This window comes from Dufourea novaeangliae, unplaced genomic scaffold (genome assembly GCF_001272555.1).
Source record: "Dufourea novaeangliae isolate 0120121106 unplaced genomic scaffold, ASM127255v1 scaffold21, whole genome shotgun sequence".
Lineage (NCBI taxonomy): Eukaryota > Metazoa > Arthropoda > Insecta > Hymenoptera > Halictidae > Dufourea > Dufourea novaeangliae.
The window spans coordinates 2933234-2951425 of record NW_015373910.1 but is presented as its reverse complement, the minus strand read 5'-3'; the positions used below and the strand labels follow the sequence as shown (position 1 = coordinate 2951425).

The window sequence follows — 18192 nt, the reverse complement described above, 5'->3', positions numbered from 1 at the left end:
CCGGTAAAATCGACCCTATAGTTTAATCCATTTATCATAAGATACGCTGTCTATATCACTTAACGCTAAGCCTAATTTATGCACGCTACCACAAGATTCCTTTTGTCCTTATCTTATTGATTAACATGTCGATTCTCGGAATAACTATGCGACACGCCGCTCGAAGTATCTCGTAACGTTAACAATTCGTTTCGCAGTAATCTTACACGTAACAGTTTATTATCAACGAGGGTAATAATAATTTATTTACAATTTCGTTTGAAAATCTTCGCAAGCGATTGTCCAGTGATGCATCCTCACTTAATTCACGGTAGAAACTTCAGTTCTCTGCATAAATTTTGTAAAAGAAAAACTGCAGGAAACTGTATGAGCGGTAGTTGGTATATGTTATCCACATAGGATAACACATGTATAATAATCTCTACTTTATTGGTAGTCAATTTAGCAGGATTCTGTATTCCAGCAGTTGGTATAGCAGATTTTTGCTATTAGATTTGCACTGACGTGCCTTCCTCCGACGTGTCAGGTCGCACACCGCTTGAACTTTCCGTTCAAAATTAGAGCGGCGTTTCTTCCTCTTCCAGTTACCTAGGAGTCGGAGGCGGAGGTGGTGGTCATACTGCGCTACCTGCATAGAATCCTGTTTTACCTGCCAGGCCGGGTCCCCGTTTCCTCTTTTCGCACTCCATCGTGCTGAATGTGTTCTGAGCGATCTGCGATTTCCGTTTCGGATTTTGCAGTGTCATGCTTCTTTGGCTCGAGTTCGAACTAGAACTTGTACCCGGTTCCGATACCCTCAGAATTCCAGAGTGTATCGTCCCAAAGTTTTGGTAAATATACTGAGATTGGATTGCTGAGACAGACGTGTTTTGATTCTTTAAAGTAATAGGCACTGTCTGGCCTGCTAAACTATTGAATCGCGTGTCGTAGCCGAACGGAGTGTCTAACAAAGATTCAGTTTTCTCACCGTAACCGCTGAGTCGTGAATCGAGGAGACCCTCTTTCTCGTTGAAGCCACTTAACCTCGAGTCCACCACATTTTCCTCTATAGTTCTTGGAGAGAATTCGGTGTACCGTGGCTCTTGGCCAACTGTGTGTTCTTTGCTTTCGGTAAAAGCTATCATATTCTGTCGGGAGTCAGACAGAATCCTCGAATCTATTAAACCTTCTTTATCAGCGAAGCCGCTTAACCGTGAGTCGATAACGTTGGCTTCTGCTTTGCAAACAAACGTGTATCCCGAGTCTGCGTTCTTCGAATCTGGATACGCTGGTAAAACGTGTGAGAGATCTGCCTTGTCGACGTAACTGATAGCTTGAGGATTCGAGGAACAGATATCAGGCGCAGCCTTGCATAACAGGGATGTGCCTTCTTCAACGACTCTCTGGGGCGCTGGAAGATAGACAGATGGGTTATTAATTACTCGATGTTGTAACAGAATCACTTGGACATTCAAGTGGAGATATGAAACGTCTAGATTACTTTTTGTTGCTTGTCCAAAGCTTCTAGTTTGGGATGGTCCAGGTGACTTTTGGTGAGCTCTGACGAGATACTCCGAACTGAAGCCTCTCTGTTCTCTTAGTTTCCTTTCAGCTCCTGGCACCATAACTCTAACCTAGACATACAATTATACTCTCAAGAATTCTGTCACATATGAGGACAAACGATTTCTAATGGAGCTAAATATGATGTAGATCGGCTACCTACGTTGTTATCATTCGGATCATACCATTTCTTCGACGGTCGAGAAGCGTGCCATGTATCCGGACATCGTTAAAACAGCCGCGACTTCTGCCAGGATCAAAGCCAATCCTGACAATTGAAGGCACCATCCGTATTGGTACTCCGGCAGACCATTGTCATCCATCTGCATGCTGGACGTAGAGGGCAGACTATATTTTGCAGGCAATTCTAAGGACGCGTCTGATAAACCGGACGCCAGGACTATCAGACCACCGCCTAACGAGAGTCCTGGAACACAAATGAAATTATTACTTGGCTTACTTCCTAATGTCTTCGATATTTATGGTTTTCGAACGGGATCGATTCACCCCGTGACTTATGTTCGGAATCGGCCGAGGCGGAGCTCGAGATTAGAATTTGCTGTCCAAGTTACTGAACTCGAAATGATAACTTATGGAGTTCGCAACTGATGAAGATCGCCGGTAATTCAGTGGCCAGGGTGCTCAACCGCGGACTTTAATCAAAGCCTACGGTTGTTTAAGGAACACGGATTTAATTCGTTCACTTCATTTTCCTTACGATTTCGTGGCTATAGAGATAAGTGTTTGGTGTATCAACGGATCAATGAAGTAGTTATCGGTGAAAATGTGAGATTTATGCTATTATCAGTCTGGAGGATGTAGCTTGTGAAGGATTAAGGTGAAAAGTTTGAATCGATTTTAAGATTCTTTTAAGCCAGTTTCATAGACTTTGATCTTATTTTTACTATGGCAGTATCTCTTTAAGCTACGTCATTGCGTTTAGTGATCATTTGAGACGAATGGAACCATTTGAATTTAATGCTCTATAAAGTTTGTCACGTTTCCTGCATTTCAGCCACATATTAACAGTTGCTGTGGCGGGGATCAATCACTTAGACGCAACATGTGCAAGCTTTTTACTGGTAGGATTATAGAAAATGATGATATTGCTAGAATGTCGTTAGCATCAGGTGGAACAAATGTGTTCAGTACGTGTAGGTGAAAGAACAATTAATTAATCCTTTCAAAGTTACGCTCGCTGGAAGAAATCTATAAGGTATAGTAACAAGTAATCTACCATTGTTCTTCAATTCTAGAGCTATATATTTTGAACCAAACATCTGTCCTCGACTTTTTATCGACTAAAAACAACGCTGAGTCTTGTAAAATCATTGATATAAATGAAACAGTATAGATTCTTGACTTCTACAGAAATGAGTATTAATTCCACCAAGAAATAGTTGTTTACTTATCGACGCACTTAATGGTTAAGTGGTAAAACAACTTTATGTGCACAGCAAACCATATTGCATGCCTCGAAAGAATTTCCTGAACACAAATTTCAGGGAAAAGGCTTTTAAGCTCACTTAGAGCTCCCCGAAGTTTCTCAATTTCTATCAGACTCTTTGTAAACCTCAAGGCCATACATTTAATCCTGTCATCATGCTTCATTGAACTCGTTCCGATACGATCTACTGCAGTATGGAATCAAAAATATCAAAAGAATCAAAAGTATCTAAAGAACTTGAATAAGACATTAAAGTACAATTTATTTGAATCCTTATTTCCACCCCTTGTGCACTCTAACCACTCCTAAAATTTTCTCCTACATTGACACCCAGTAGAAAGACTTAATTGCCTTTTCCTTTCTAATAACTTATCATTTATCATTCATTTTCCCGTAAACATGACTACTGTATGGCCCATATATCCTGGACCAATAATGGAAAGCAAAATCCTCCAATCACCAAGTAGCCTTAATCTAAAGAACAAAACAATTATAATGCTCCTCCTTCTTGTTTATCTCTGACAGTTTCTCTAGCTTTTTCCATCGAACCAAAATGCAACGTCCACGCCTTTCCACTCGCGCATGTAAAGAGCTCCCCCTCACGATTCTGACGAAAACGAGCTTCCTGCTTCCGCTCCGACGCATTAAAAGGTATATGCATGGGTCCGCCTCCATCCCTCGCTACGTTTACCCTTTATCTACGATGTGTTCTTCCCGGGCGTAAAGCGTGCGCCATGAAAATTTGCATACGCGTAAAACGAACGACTCCTGGGACCTCCTCTGCCCTCGTCTCTCCTCTGTGAGTCGATTCAATTCCGGCTGCCGCGAGCCATCGTCGACGCGACATTGTTATGACGGGGTAAACCAGCCGGTTATTGCATTCTTAACGATGGATATTCGGGTCGGGTAGACCAGTGGCCTGGATTATTGTTGAAACGCAACCAGACCGACGATCACGCGCATCGCTTGCCCTGCGATACTTTCCCCGGCGGTTTTTAAAAGGTTTACCCTCCACGCTATTCCGTGCCCGTTAAGCTACCGCTCCGTTGCCCTGTAATGGGGTTAAAGAACTCGAGTAATTGTTGGCGCTACAGTTGAACAGGTTGCTCTTTACTGTGATTCATTGCTGATGGAGATTCGGTCTGCGTTTCTGCTTACTATTTCATACTATGTGTACAATTTATGTGTTGGCGAATTAAGGCTTTATTTGGTTGCTTTTGCTTCCTCATTTTTGCTACGTGTACTATTGTATTCTTGGAGAATGTGAGATTTCACTTGTGCCTCCTCATTTTTTGCTATGTGAACACATAGCAAACTATGCAACCAAGGGTTTAGTTTTCAGGGAATTTGGGTGTCGTTTAATACTTTTTGCTTCATCTTGCTTGCTATGTATAAGATTTAGTTTTTTAGAGAATTTTGGTTTCATTTAGTCAACTCTAGTTCTTCTTTTTTAGTGTGTGAAAGGTTTACTGTTTAGAGAATTTAGATGTCATTTGGAGGTTTCTGTGTTTCCTTTCTTGCTACATGTAAGATTTATTGTTTAGAGAATTTGGGTTACCGCTGATCATTTCACTTTTCCCTTTCATGTTATGTGTATAATTTGCCTATTTTTATTTAGAGTTTGGGCTTCAGTTGCTAATCCATATTTTAGATAAGGATTTTTACTGTATATCGGGAACAATTGGAGTTATTAGTGATATAAATATCTGCATCACCTTGTCCTATTAGAGTACACGTAAGTTTCACATGTTTCGATTGCCATAAAAAGGGTAAAGTGTTTGCAACGTTACTACTATTAGTTGATTTAATTTGAAACTTTATTATCACTTGATAATTCCTACGAGTATTTCAAAACTTGGAGCGTTAAAAGAGCATATGCGCCAGAAACATCTAGTAACATTAGTCAAAGCGTAACACAAAAATATGAAACATTTATGAATTTCATCGTAGCTAACTGTTAACAAATTAAATATAATTGTTCTTGTGACAAACTACTGTTATTCATCAACGAAAGCCATGGAATGAGAACTAAAAGGAATCAGCGACACCATAAAAATTATCTTTCAATTTATAATTGCGATTTAATTAATAATTGTCTTTGTATTTTACATCTCACGATGGAAAATATACAAAAAATAAATGCATGAAACGTAGTGAACTTGAGAAATTATTATATTCATTATATGCTGAATGAAAATGACGTCACGAAGATAATTTATTACACTCTTAGACCAATATGAAATGATGGATAGCCGGTGTAACAAGAGTAACCAGGAAATTCCACGCGATTTTTCGGTAAAGGGCCCCGAGCAGCACGGGGTGCACCAGCCGCGGAATAGATTACAGGATTCATCCGCGGGCGGGTGATTAATTTCAATAATTGATTGCTACTTCGGCCTGTCAAATTACACCGTGCATAAAAAGCATGCATATTTCATCTCGCGTGTGTCCCTTGAACGGGCGCAAAATGCGCCCCGCGAATTCAAATTTCAATTAACACCGTCATACGTTTCACAATCGGACGTACGTCGTTTCTACGGGCAAAGTTTATCCTTCGTTTCGGATTCGAGCCACGTAGCCGCGGTCTCTGTATGAACTGCGTGCACGCGCGTAATTATAAAAAAAAAAAAGGGCGATCTGAAAATCCGTGAGTTTAAACACTCGTGGCAATTATGTAATTTATTTTGCCGGCTTAACTTTGTTGTCGGTCGTTTCGCTTGTTAGACAGACGTACGGTGACTGCAAAACAGTTTTTATTACGTATTTTTTCGCGAAGTATCTATCTGGTTGCACCGTAAGACTGTCTACAACGTGTTTCAGGTTATACTGGAAAGAAAATATAGTTTTGGAGTAAAAGGGTACAGAGAAAGTGACAATGCTACAAGAGCGATGAGAAGGATTAATTGTTGAGTATTCGAAGGCTCCTTGGCACTGATAAGAGATCGCAAGAGATCTTCGACAAGAGTTCGAAGTTGACAAGAGATTGACTTTTTAATGAGGTTTAATGTAGTGATAAAACAGGGAATTCTGAAGCTAGTGATGTTGGTTTTAACCGCATATGACCATTAGTTTATGAAATAAAATTTAACGTTCAGTGCCGAGGTGCATTCGAACACTCGTCGAGGATTTACTGTACTAGACGAGTTCGGTAAGTATCATAATATAACAGGTATTACTTTTTTTTTAGTTAAACTTTTGAAAGGAAATTGAAGGTGACCTTGAAAAATAATGAAAAAACAGAGTTGACAAGAAATTTGCTATAATCACGTTGAAGCTCTCTTGAAACCATGCTACACCTGATAAAAACATTTTCGATCGGACTGTTAATAAGGTTGCTAAGGTTCACCCTGTATATTGTCAATCACACGTTGCAAATATCCTTACACCTGACAAGTTACACTAGTGATCTAACCTAAGCAATGGTCCAAAGGCAACTGTGGGATGAAGTTCTCCATACCCAACAAGAAGGAGCAAATAACATCAGTGAAAAATAGGGGGCTCCGTGGAGAACCGTGTAGAGTCTCGGCTTTCGACGCCAGGGTTCGTGGGTTCGAATCCCGCTTGGGCCTTCTCATTTTTCCAACGCTCCTACACAACTCCAAATTGTGCCTTATCAACCTGTTTACAATCCCATGGACATCCCGATAATATCCATCAGCAGGCGAAATGAGCGCAGAATCCTGATATATATCTGCTCTGTATAATTACATCGCCAGCCTAGGGTAATGCAATTACAGGAAGGGAATACCATGCGCAGAACATATGTCTTCATTTTTCAATGGTGGAACGGTTGCATATAATTAATCTCCGTAGAAATTCGATCGCAGTGGAAGTCGATACGCAACGCATCACGGGTACCACGGGGGCTTGTCTCGTATTTCATCGTTCTGCGAACAGAAACCTTGCCCCCTCCCCCCTTTGGTATCGACGAATGGAATTCCTATACGTTGGTGGAGGTTTAATTAGCGCGCGGCTTGTCAGCGGCACGTTCTCTTATTCAACGATTTCGTTTCCGAGCACGCCAGCCGGAACGGTGTTTATCAATTAGTCCTAGTTAGCGAGCGCGACCCAATTTCACGCGTCTTCGGCAACAATCCCACCCCCCCGACACTGACAGATATGGAATAATCATGAGAACGGTATTAACCATCAACTATAGACGACTGGTTTCACAAGTCGGAATTTTCGTATTACTGTCGCAACCTTGTGGACAATTTTGAAAGCTCTAGCGTTTCAGAAGTGGCTATAAATGGGATACTATAAGACTCTGCATGCCTGTGTTCCCGATGGGTCATGGATTTCGGTGTCCTCGACCTAGGGTGAAGTTAAGTCTCTATCAACACAGACGAGATTCTCGTCTGTGCTATCAACTACATTCATATATATTCTATATGTATATTACAGTGCGAATGTGTTTCGAACTTTTATGGTAACATAGAGTATGGCGATCGTTCTAGAAGCACAGATTCATGACCCTTCGGGAACAAAGGTATGCAGGGTCTTATAGTATCTGTAGTCACTGGCTTCAGGACAGTTTATTGACACTAAATGACATGTTGGTTTCATAATGGTTATCTCCCTTTAACCACCTAAAACGTTAGAACGGACGTGACTCATCCTCCTAGGGTGTTCCTATTGTGTTCCTTTATGTGTTCCTTTTGCATTAACTGGAGTGATGTTCGTCAAGCTTCCACTTGTTCACTAGCGTTTGGACCAGTTTGAACAACACATGGGGTCATTTGCCGCTAAAATTCGGAGTGTGAATCCTCTATTTTCGTCAGTTCAGAATCTGAAAGGGATTTTGTCGAACCAATGCCACTGATTTTTTCAGAAAAACCCTTGCATTAAGTGGTTAGCTTCTTAAATGGATATTTCGACGCTCGATACAGGTGTTTTTCTCCGTTTGATTGACTTCATGAACGTACTATATTTTGACCATGACTATACCCTTTGTTCGTGTGCAGAATTTTTTATAGCCTGTCATGTAACTGCTGGTATAACTTGGTAGGGAATAATTCTACGTGAAAAAATAAGTCAAAAATATACAATAAAGTTTTTTCGTTAAGCGGCACTAGCGTGTCTGATCATTGCATTCCGTTTCTACTTAATACCAATGATGAACATACACATTTCGGATTAATCTTCAAAGTTGATTTTCTCGAAAACGAAGTCTGCAATGAAAAAATTTTATTCTATATTTTCAATTTATTTTTTCGCGTGTAATCACTCCCTACCAACTTCTACCACCAGTTACGTAACATCCTGTATATTTTCTCAGTAACCCATATCATGTGCAAGTTAGTTTCAGACTTGGGTATTGCATAACGGTAACAAAATCCGAGGAATTACTCGGAAAATCATATCGAGTCGATAATGATAATTAATATCGGGGAGAAACAAAGTTTCGGTTGATACTCTTTGACGAGAGCAATCGTAATCCGTGGCTGGAGCAGCATCAGAGGGGTATAAATCGAGGCTCGTAAACTCGAACCGGGGTAACGAAAGTTGGCGAACAGCCGTCATCAGAACGACGACGAGTTTGGAATATTCAATCGAGAGTCGTCTTCCATTTCACCGTTGACTCGATTGTGCCCACGTTTTGTCCCCGGACGACTACTCAACCTATTACTCGATTAATTAGCGGTAATTGCAATTTAGTCCCGAAACGGGAAATTCTGGAACTTCTGATTCCTGTTCTGGTGAAATGATCGAAATTCTTCATCCAGGTGATGCCATATGCAGTTCCATGGTTGCTGATCAGCTAATAGAGAAATGATTATTACATTTCAACTATTTGTTTCTACGTGTATTTTAGTGCTGCATTGACTACTTGGTCGCCAGTCACAACCGTTTACTGTGTGATTCTTCAATGCAAGGATTTAACTACTGTACCATATCATATTGCATTATTTTCTTTAATAATTTATACGGTTATTAATTTTATCTTGCTCAAAATTATCCTTTGAAGATGGATTTATCTTATAGTAAAGTCTGCATTTTATACAGTTGAGTCCACTGTGATTACGGATGGTCAGCCAATGCAGGTAGGTGCAAGATTTTCAGATGATCCATGTGATTGAGCATAGGTGATTTTTATTTGGCCAATTTTAAGTCTAGATATAAGCTTCAATTATTTTTGTTGTATTGTAGTCAATTACAAGTTGAAGGGTTAATCAGATGATTTTCAAAAATGTTTCTAATGGTTGCAACAGTGTTGTTCACCGAACTCCATTAACAAATTCTATTGACACATCAAGTTTACATTGTGGGTAGAACATTTGCAGAGTCTATATATCTCTTATAATCTGATCACGCTCGGTACAGCAGCTGCGCGAGCTTGATAGTCAATAAATGTCAATAAAACTGCGGTCGACGTGAAATTGACTACTGCCTCTGTACTCTATACAATACTATACATTATTCGAAACCTATAAATAAGTAAAAAAACGAGTTTACGTCACGATACTATATTCGACAATTAAACTGCGTGTATTTGCATGCTTTTGTACGTTTTGCAAGATAAAAATGTTATTTAAACGATTACATCTATCAGGGATTCTAAAAAGAATATTACACTGGTCCGATTAGTTTCAGGTTTTTTCACTGTTTTCGATAAGTGAATGCAATAGTAATAATGTCACATAAAGTCTTTTACACAAAATTTACATCTCGACTGTTATCGTTACCACTGGTAGACCAAAACTAAACGGATTATTTAATGCCCGGCTGTCTCAGCCATAGGGGGCTGTAGAGGGTCGGCCGCAGTAGTAGCGGACTGCACGAGTCAGCCATAAGAATTCCGAAGGCCAGCACTTGGTGGTGCCTGGGTTAAATACGAGCTCCAGGTATAAACCCTCCTCCCTTCCATAAGTTCATAGATAAGAAATGCTAAATGTAGGAACTCCGTTTTACAAGTAATATGTGGATTACGGTTGTTTACAAAAATTTGTAGTTTTTGTAGACTCCTTTACAGACACAGCGATTTAATAGAAATTTATTTCTGGTATCGCATGTTTTACTCTGCTGTAAATAATGTCGAAATTTCTTTAAACCGCTAGAGGATATTTTATATAATCGTATTGATATTGTAATGTATATTTGCATATGTTATGAGTGCATAATATCCATAGTATTATTTTCTATTAAGCTTAAATTAACTCGAGTACACTGTTCAGATAATTGTTACAATTACTGGTCCCTGAATTTCATTTAATTGGATTGAAGTTACGATTGAATTGCGAGCAGCAATTTATTTACAAGCACACTGTAATATGTGCAAACTATCTGTACTAAATTCATTCATAAATGTTTGTAATTTCTAACACGATTGAAAGTTAAAGTTTGGTTTCGGGTGAAATTTACTCGAGCAACATACAAGGGATAATAAATTGAAATACAAATTAATGTATTTATTGCTTCATTATTTGTCATAATTAGAGGTTGATACACCAAATTAATGTTTTAGTTGAGGTTATCGACGATGTTATGTGACTAAAGTGTAATTCCTTTCCTGATATGTTATTTAATATTTGTCGAAGGTGATGTCTTCCTTTATTTCAAATAGTCTCGAAGTTTTGCTGAAACACGTTCTCCCGTTAATTTTTATTTGATAGCTACGCGAGACGTACGATTCAATTGAACGGAGTTTGATAAACCGTTGTAACGTGTGTTTGCCGGAATGATATCGGAAAGTTTGTCTGACGAGACGTAGAAAATGATTTTATTATTACTAGCTCCTGAAACTTGTTGAAGTCGCGGAAACTTCCACAGGCAACGTACGAGCATTTTTCTTCGAACTTTCCTATGCCACTTTTCCCGCTTCTGGACTAGCACGGAACTTTTCGATAAAGCTGAAACTCATTACAGTAACTGATAGGAAATTCTCATTATTCTTTTAATTCCGTCAGATTCACTAATACGTAAATGGAAGTCATGGAATATTAATGGAATTCAATATTCGTTTGAAATTTTACAATACTAGTACAATGTTCAAATTAGTAAAATTACTGAACTTTACAGTACGTGTAAGCTTCATTTCAATATTTAATCGTGGGAAATTAACAAGTCATTAAAGTAATGCCCTTTTACTTGATCAAAAAAGTCTATACAAATTCGCATTTTTGTGGAATAATTTACGAAACATGATAATTAAACAGAAATATATGGATCAGTTCTGTATTAACGGGTTTGTTAATATATAAGTGAGATAAAATGTCGTCGAACGTTATTATTACAAAATACAATTTTTGATTCATGAATGAATTGGACTGAATTCTGCAGGATTCAAATTATTACGGTAGTATGTATATTTCAAAAGTTTTCAGATGCAATTTACCGCCATGTCTCGTTCGTTTAATACATTTTGTGTCACGCTGGCCCCATAGGATCACGATTTTCGAGCCCTTCAGCCAACAAAGTTTATCCCCCTAGCGGTCGCACAGCTGACAATGGACATTCACTGAACATTTTCTCATTCTGACGCAATGCAGCTGCTTCGGTGTGCTTCTGGTGACAGTTTTAATTTCGAAGATAACGTCAACGACGCTAAAAATCGCGGAGAATGTACTTTGTAAAAAAATTTTATGAATGTAATAAGGATTCCTTTATTAGTACTATTATTCTGTACTCGATTAACTAACTTAGAAATACTGATTTTAATGACACAGTATTCTTTCTTTTCTGGTCATCTTCCGTCACAGCAAGGTTGATGAAAATGATACTGTTGAAGAAGATTACAAGAATTGAACATTTTTAGGTACATTTTTCGACTCTTTAAATCTGTTCAATTCTCTATCCACTACAAATAGTAGTAGATCATTCTGATATTTCCATACTATATTGTTTCTTGAACCACATTTAATTTTGAAGAAAGGAATAAAATGCTGTTTCGACATTCCATAATGAATTTAACAAATATTAGTACTCTGCAATTAAGTTCTACCGCATTTGAACTGATTAAAGGGAAGGAATGAATCCATAAAGAAATTATAAGACTTATGAAGTACTGATATTACATAAATTCATAAATTTCGTTTAAAAAGGACATGTATCAATGAAAGTTTGATGGTCGATTTTTGAATAAATTTTCTCGAACGATCTGTAATGGTTAATAACATTATTATGGTGATGTCATTAATTTATCATACTATTAAGATTTCTGTGTCTAGCTCATTCATTTTTCATTCAACTGAATCCACTCAAGAAATAATTACAATATGTTACTCCGACACGGTAGCTGAGAGTTACCTCGAAGGCACAGACCTTTCCAGGTGGAAAGGAACACGCGTGCACCTTGTGTTCACGAGCGTGACGTGTCGGTAGTCTAGGGGAAGTTCGTCACATCAAAGTTGACAAACTTGATTCTCCCTGTCGGAACAAGCAAAGAGGAACTGAGCTGGAGGAAGTGATAGAGCAGCGTATACCTTGTCAAACTCCTGCAATCTTGACTAATCGAACTGTTCACAGTAGTTTGGAAACAGATTCATGACGAACCAAGCCTTCTGGACATTGTTACATATCCAAGAAACTCGACCACTTCAAAATATTTTTATATTAGTTGTATGAATAAGTAACTAACTATAGTTCCAATGTGGAGGCAATACATTTTATATTCAGAATATCTTTCCAATCTTCGTTTACTCAAAATAACAAAGAGTAACTGCAACAAATTACGAATATTGTTAAAATATGGTACATGTTGAGCTGTTTCAAATAATAATAAATAGTAGCCTACCTATTAATAGCCCTAACAGTTTGTGACGTTTTTCAAATATTACGAACTTGAACTGTTTTCTAAAACAATCGAAGACCCCTCTAACTGATCCCCAGGTCCAAGTGCTGCTCGACAACATTCATATTTTGAACGCTGTGCAGAGTCCCATCGATTATCGATTTTAGGGATTCGAGAGAATCACGTGTTTCCCCCCGCGAATATTTCGGCCAGCCACACACACTGTCGAGTATTCTAGCACGGTTCCAACGCATAAATTTCGTGCATGCCTGCCATGGTTTACGCCGACAGGATTAAATAACTTGACCCAGTCGCAACATATCACGACCAGGGAGCGGCTCACCTGGCCCCTCTGTCGTTTTCAGACGCGTTCTTTTTCTACTCCACCCACGTAGCTCTTTTCTTTCGACCCCTTTTCTTCGTCGCGATGGCTTCTGCTATCCTAACGCGAATGTCCTCACAGCTTTTGTCTCGATGTCTACAACCCCTCGTCGTTTGTTTAGCGAACGCTTTGGAGCTTTCCCATTTTTGTTCTCCATGGCCCTGTTCGCTTTCGTGACGAGTGTCTGATAAGGGGACGTTTACTGGAACAAGTTTCCTCTCTCGAAAGAACGATCGTTAGAGTAACAATTATTTTCAATTCTAGCTGGTGTCACAGTTCTGTCTCAACAGTCTTGTACATTTCATCCTGACACTCATTATTGAAATATTGTAAACAGAAGGAGAAAGTTATCGTATATATCCTGGTTGATAATGAACGTAAGATTCTATACGACTAGTATAACGGTTTCAAATTTTCGTAGTTAAATAATTATTTCTCACTTTTGCGATTATTATCATCAAGTTGTTAATCTTTAATATGCCAACTGTATCTTCTTAATATCTTGCACTTAATTTAATACAATCGAGGGTCAATAGTCATTTTAAGACCATTTAAAACATACAATAGAATTTTTTTTACAATACATCTTGTCTTTGCTGACGACAAATAACGAACTAGTAGCACAGAAGAGATATAAGAATAGACCTAACATCTTATGTCCCACAAAAATCACGCTGTTTTGAACGCACTCCACATAAAAGTTTCCGACCTCAGGACCTACTTTCGACATCGTAATGCCAGCACACACGCACGTAATTGCATATAGCGATACATACATTATTGTCCTGGTTTCCCTAGCAAGGAATGGAATACTGAAATGGTACGGGGGCTTCTAGAAAAATACATTGTATGTTAGGTCTATTCTTATATTTCGTCTGTGTTAGTAGTCACTGTAACACCATTTTTCTAATGTCATTCAAAGGGGTTTCGTGCTATCATGAAGAAATGTTGCATAGATTACCACTAAAGTGATAAAGCAAGCGTCTACTTTAATGAACAAATGCAGTTAGTGGGTTAAAAATGAACAGTACCAATTTGCACTACAGGAAATCCTTGATGAGTGTTCGAAGGCTCTTCGGCAGTGACAAGGAGAAATACACAGGTGTAACTTATTAATGAGTTTTAGCATGATGATAGAGGTTAGAATTCTGAAGCAAATGATATTTGTTCCAGTCGCGTATGGCCATTAGTTTACGAAATATTTAATGTTCCGTGAGGCTTCCCACACTCATCGAGGATTCACTGTATTGTCTGTTTACGTATGCTAAGATAGGATGTGGGATCTGTAGATTAATATCATTTTGTCTACTTTCTTAACCCTTAAAGAAAAATAATACATTCATCTCCATTACACGAATTCCTATTCCAAGGATTGCCCCTACCATCTATCATTATCCTCTTCCACGATAGTCCCCTAAACATACCATGATTTCATCTCCATTTCGAAATACTTTATATATTCATAAATCCGTTGTCGCCTCACCACGCAGCAATTCTCGAAAACTACCAACCAGCCTTCACCTATTCCAGCTTGCAATCCGCGAATAGTGAGTGCGTAACCGGTGTAATGTCACGGTCAGTCGAAGACGCAACGCATTCCTCGAGCAAGCAAGCTCCAATGTGCACCAGAGTTTGTCGTCTTCGTGGGAATTGGATCGGTCACTCGATATCGCGGCTTGGTATTCTCGAAATTCGAGCGGGCTCGCGCTAGACCCCAAGCAACTTCATCCTCATCCCCCAGGACCTGTATTAATATTAAATTCCGCTTGCTCCCTGGCCGCAACCCACCGCTACCAGGGCTGGAGTACGGCTCTCTCCCGCAGCAGACCGAATTATATGGCTGGGGCTCGAATGCCTGTAGCCGGTCCGCGGACAAGAATTGTATGAGTGAATGCTTGCGAGCTCCGAGTCCAGGTCAAAATGGATCGTAGCCGGCCACTAGTTTTCACGAATTGCTGCATGCGGAAATGAAACGCGGTTCCGTCAGGCCGAGGTGTTAATTTGTTAATTGCGGATTAGTTACCTTGGCGTTGGGGATTTACGGCTAAGGTACGATAGTGTGTAGGTGTTCTGATCGGGTTCTGGGTCGTTTGGTTAGTGGATGAAAATGATGTAAGCCGTAGTGAATCTTTGGTAATAAATTGGGCTCGTTGGATGTTTGGATTAAATTTGAATAGATTATTCGAGCAGAGATTCGATGGTTGAATGAATGGGACTGGTGAGATTTGTGTGGAAGATTTATCTGGTATTTGATGTTCGAGCTTATGGCATGGAGGACGTTTCAGTGAAGTGTGACGGTGATGTACAGTAGAACCTCGATTATTGAACGAACGTGACTTTAAATATTCATGTGGAAGTGCAGGTTCTGTATTCATTTTGAATGTCTTTAATCATAGATTGGGTTTACTGAGTTTCGATCATTTCAGTGATGTGTGGAAGTTGTGTACAGGAAAATCTCGATTCTTAATTTAGTGCTATTTACCAGATTCCTGTAGGGGTATTGTGGTTCTACTGTAATTAGAATATTTTCGATGGTGGATTGAATTCATAATGTGTAGAACAATACAGTAAAATATAAACGTGATGTACAGTAGGACCTCGATTCATGATCCTGTGCAATTTACCAGATTCCTGTAAAAGGTTCTGCTGTAATTAGAATATTTTCGATGATGAATTGAATTTATACCGTATAGAGCAACTCAGTAAAGTGTAAACGCGATGTACAGTACAACCTCGATTGTTGTCACCGCAAGACGTGGTGATCAGTCCATAGGTATCGAGGTTCAACTGTAACGGGAATATATTTGGGTTATGAATTATGTTCACGGTACCTGTAAATATTTCAGATATGAATTTTTGTAACAGTGACTGTTGAGAACCATTTAGTGTACGTGTTTATTCATTACTTGTGACGTCCACTTATATCGATATTCATGATGAGGTATTCTTTCACTTCCACAGTAGTTAAACATAAATCAACATCAGATCGTACGATTGATGGCACACAGAAAATACTGCACAACACCGTATATTCTAAGTGGAATAATCGAATAAAGTCAGACATTCTACACTATCCAAATGAACACACACACCTTTTTACAGCACAAATTACACTACGTTTTCTATTTTTCACTATCAAATCATCCCTTTCGATGTACAGCAGCAATTCAACAATACGTAGTTTCCAAGACAGTGAAAATATTTCTCCTGCCCAAAGAAAGAATGCTCTAAACAAGACGCATTTCACGCTCATCAATTCACTGCTCTGATATGTTCGCGTTATACGTTTCACACATTCCAAGGGAATTCCCCGAACGAGCACTTTTGCCATGGCGAGGAGCCACTCGCGGCTAGATTTCCACGCGCAGCCACCGAGAGTATCTCTTATTAGATCGCGTTACTCCTCGAATAAGAAGGCTCGATGCGACGTCCAGATTGCGGGAATCGTCGTAGTAAAACGTTAACCGGTCTCGGTCGGACGTTATCTGGGACACCTTCGAACGGCCCCGCCACCACGTTACCATTGCTACTATCGTCAGCCAGGCCGCCACCAGCCGAATACAAATTATACAAGCGGGAGCAACAACGTCGGATCGTCATACAAATCTGCCCGTCGATGCCGCGATCCTATCGCGAATTAATTCCTGCGAACCGGTGATAAATTGGGACACGCTCGAGGTGTCGGATAAATCATCCTGGGGCTCCTGCGAACTATCGCGGTGCCATCGATTTCTTTTCGGCTCGCGGCGAGATGAACACTTGGCGGATTAAACGCGCGCGGGAACTGCGAACAGTGGAATGTATCGAGGATCGATCAGACGCACTGGGCGCGGCGGCGCGGATGATACAAATGTTTCAGTGGATTTCTCTGGCGAAAATAAAACGTGAACATGAATTGAGGTTTTTGTATTTGCGTGGAAAATGGTATTCTTATTTGCAGTTTGACGTAATCATTTGTTGCTGTACAGATGAGGGTATTTTTATGTATGGGTATAAAGCTATTATGTTATTGATTTGGCGAGAGTGTCTTTGTTTCTTTGAAGTAAAAAAGAAACTTTTGTTCATTTTTCTTAGTGCTTTTTTAATTGTATTTTATATGCTGGTATGTATACTCCTGTCTATAAATAGGTATTACGATACTTATCGATTATGAAGTGAATTTAATAGGTCGTTACAGAATTGTTGGAGGTCTGAAACATGTATTATTTAGAGGATATTGAATCTCGATGTAACAGTTCAGGACACAGTTTCAGGAACCTACGAAACTATTAATATTAATATATATATTACACGAATAAAGTTTCTTAACAACAGTTATGATTTAAATTGTTGTAACGAGGAAATAAATGTTATTCGTGTAAAATTTGTATTGCTCAAAAGAACTTCTTATCTAGTGTTATTGGTAGGATGTAATTTTTAAATATTTACATCAGATAATTGTATACTTTAAGTAAAGTATGAAAAGTTGTGCATAATCAATTTACATGTTTTCACTAAACACGAGTATTCGGTTCGAGTGATTTTAGCGTAGTAAAATATTGTATTTGCCATTGTTTGGTTACGTTTTGTATATTCAATTGAACAACGAAACGACAATATTTGTTTCAAACCAATTTCCTTCACTTCCGAGGTCTTTTACAAATTGATATTAGCCTCGATTCCAACGTGACGTGACAAATATTCGTTCGATCACTAAAAAATTGAAGCATACATTTTTAATAATGAAAAAATAAAAATTACTTGAAATAAATATTGAACAGTATACATTGATCAAAAAATTTATTGGAATTGAATTACTTGAGAATTAAATGAAATTTATAAGGCAATTCATTTCACGTAGTTATACAAAAGCTTTGAATACGAACTTTTTGAATTATAAATGGTAGCTTTTAATCCATTGATCACTCTGTCTTGTAAAAATCGCAACTGACCTACACGAAGCCACTGGATGAAAGGAAAGTTTCACCTAACGACGTCGTTATTATTACGTAGAATGTACTTCTTCAGGCCTTCTGACGACATACTCGACGTTACACCTCTTGACTTGTAAGAACAGCTGCCCGTTGAAGAGGAAAGACCTAGATTCTCGCA

General features: G+C 38.9%; 1 protein-coding gene across 1 annotated transcript in view; it reads right to left on the bottom strand.

Moving 5' to 3' along the window:
• Nucleotides 1-608: 608 nt before the first annotated feature.
• LOC107194134 overlaps nucleotides 609-18192 on the bottom strand; it is a 203492-nt gene continuing 185908 nt past the window's right edge. The window contains exons 4-6 of the mRNA XM_015583700.1: nucleotides 1728-1969; nucleotides 1481-1613; nucleotides 609-1390 (exon numbers count right to left, since the gene is read on the bottom strand). Coding sequence (XP_015439186.1) covers nucleotides 615-1390; nucleotides 1481-1613; nucleotides 1728-1969 — 1151 coding nt within the window. The 3' untranslated portion in view covers nucleotides 609-614. The remainder of the gene's footprint in view (nucleotides 1391-1480; nucleotides 1614-1727; nucleotides 1970-18192) is intronic.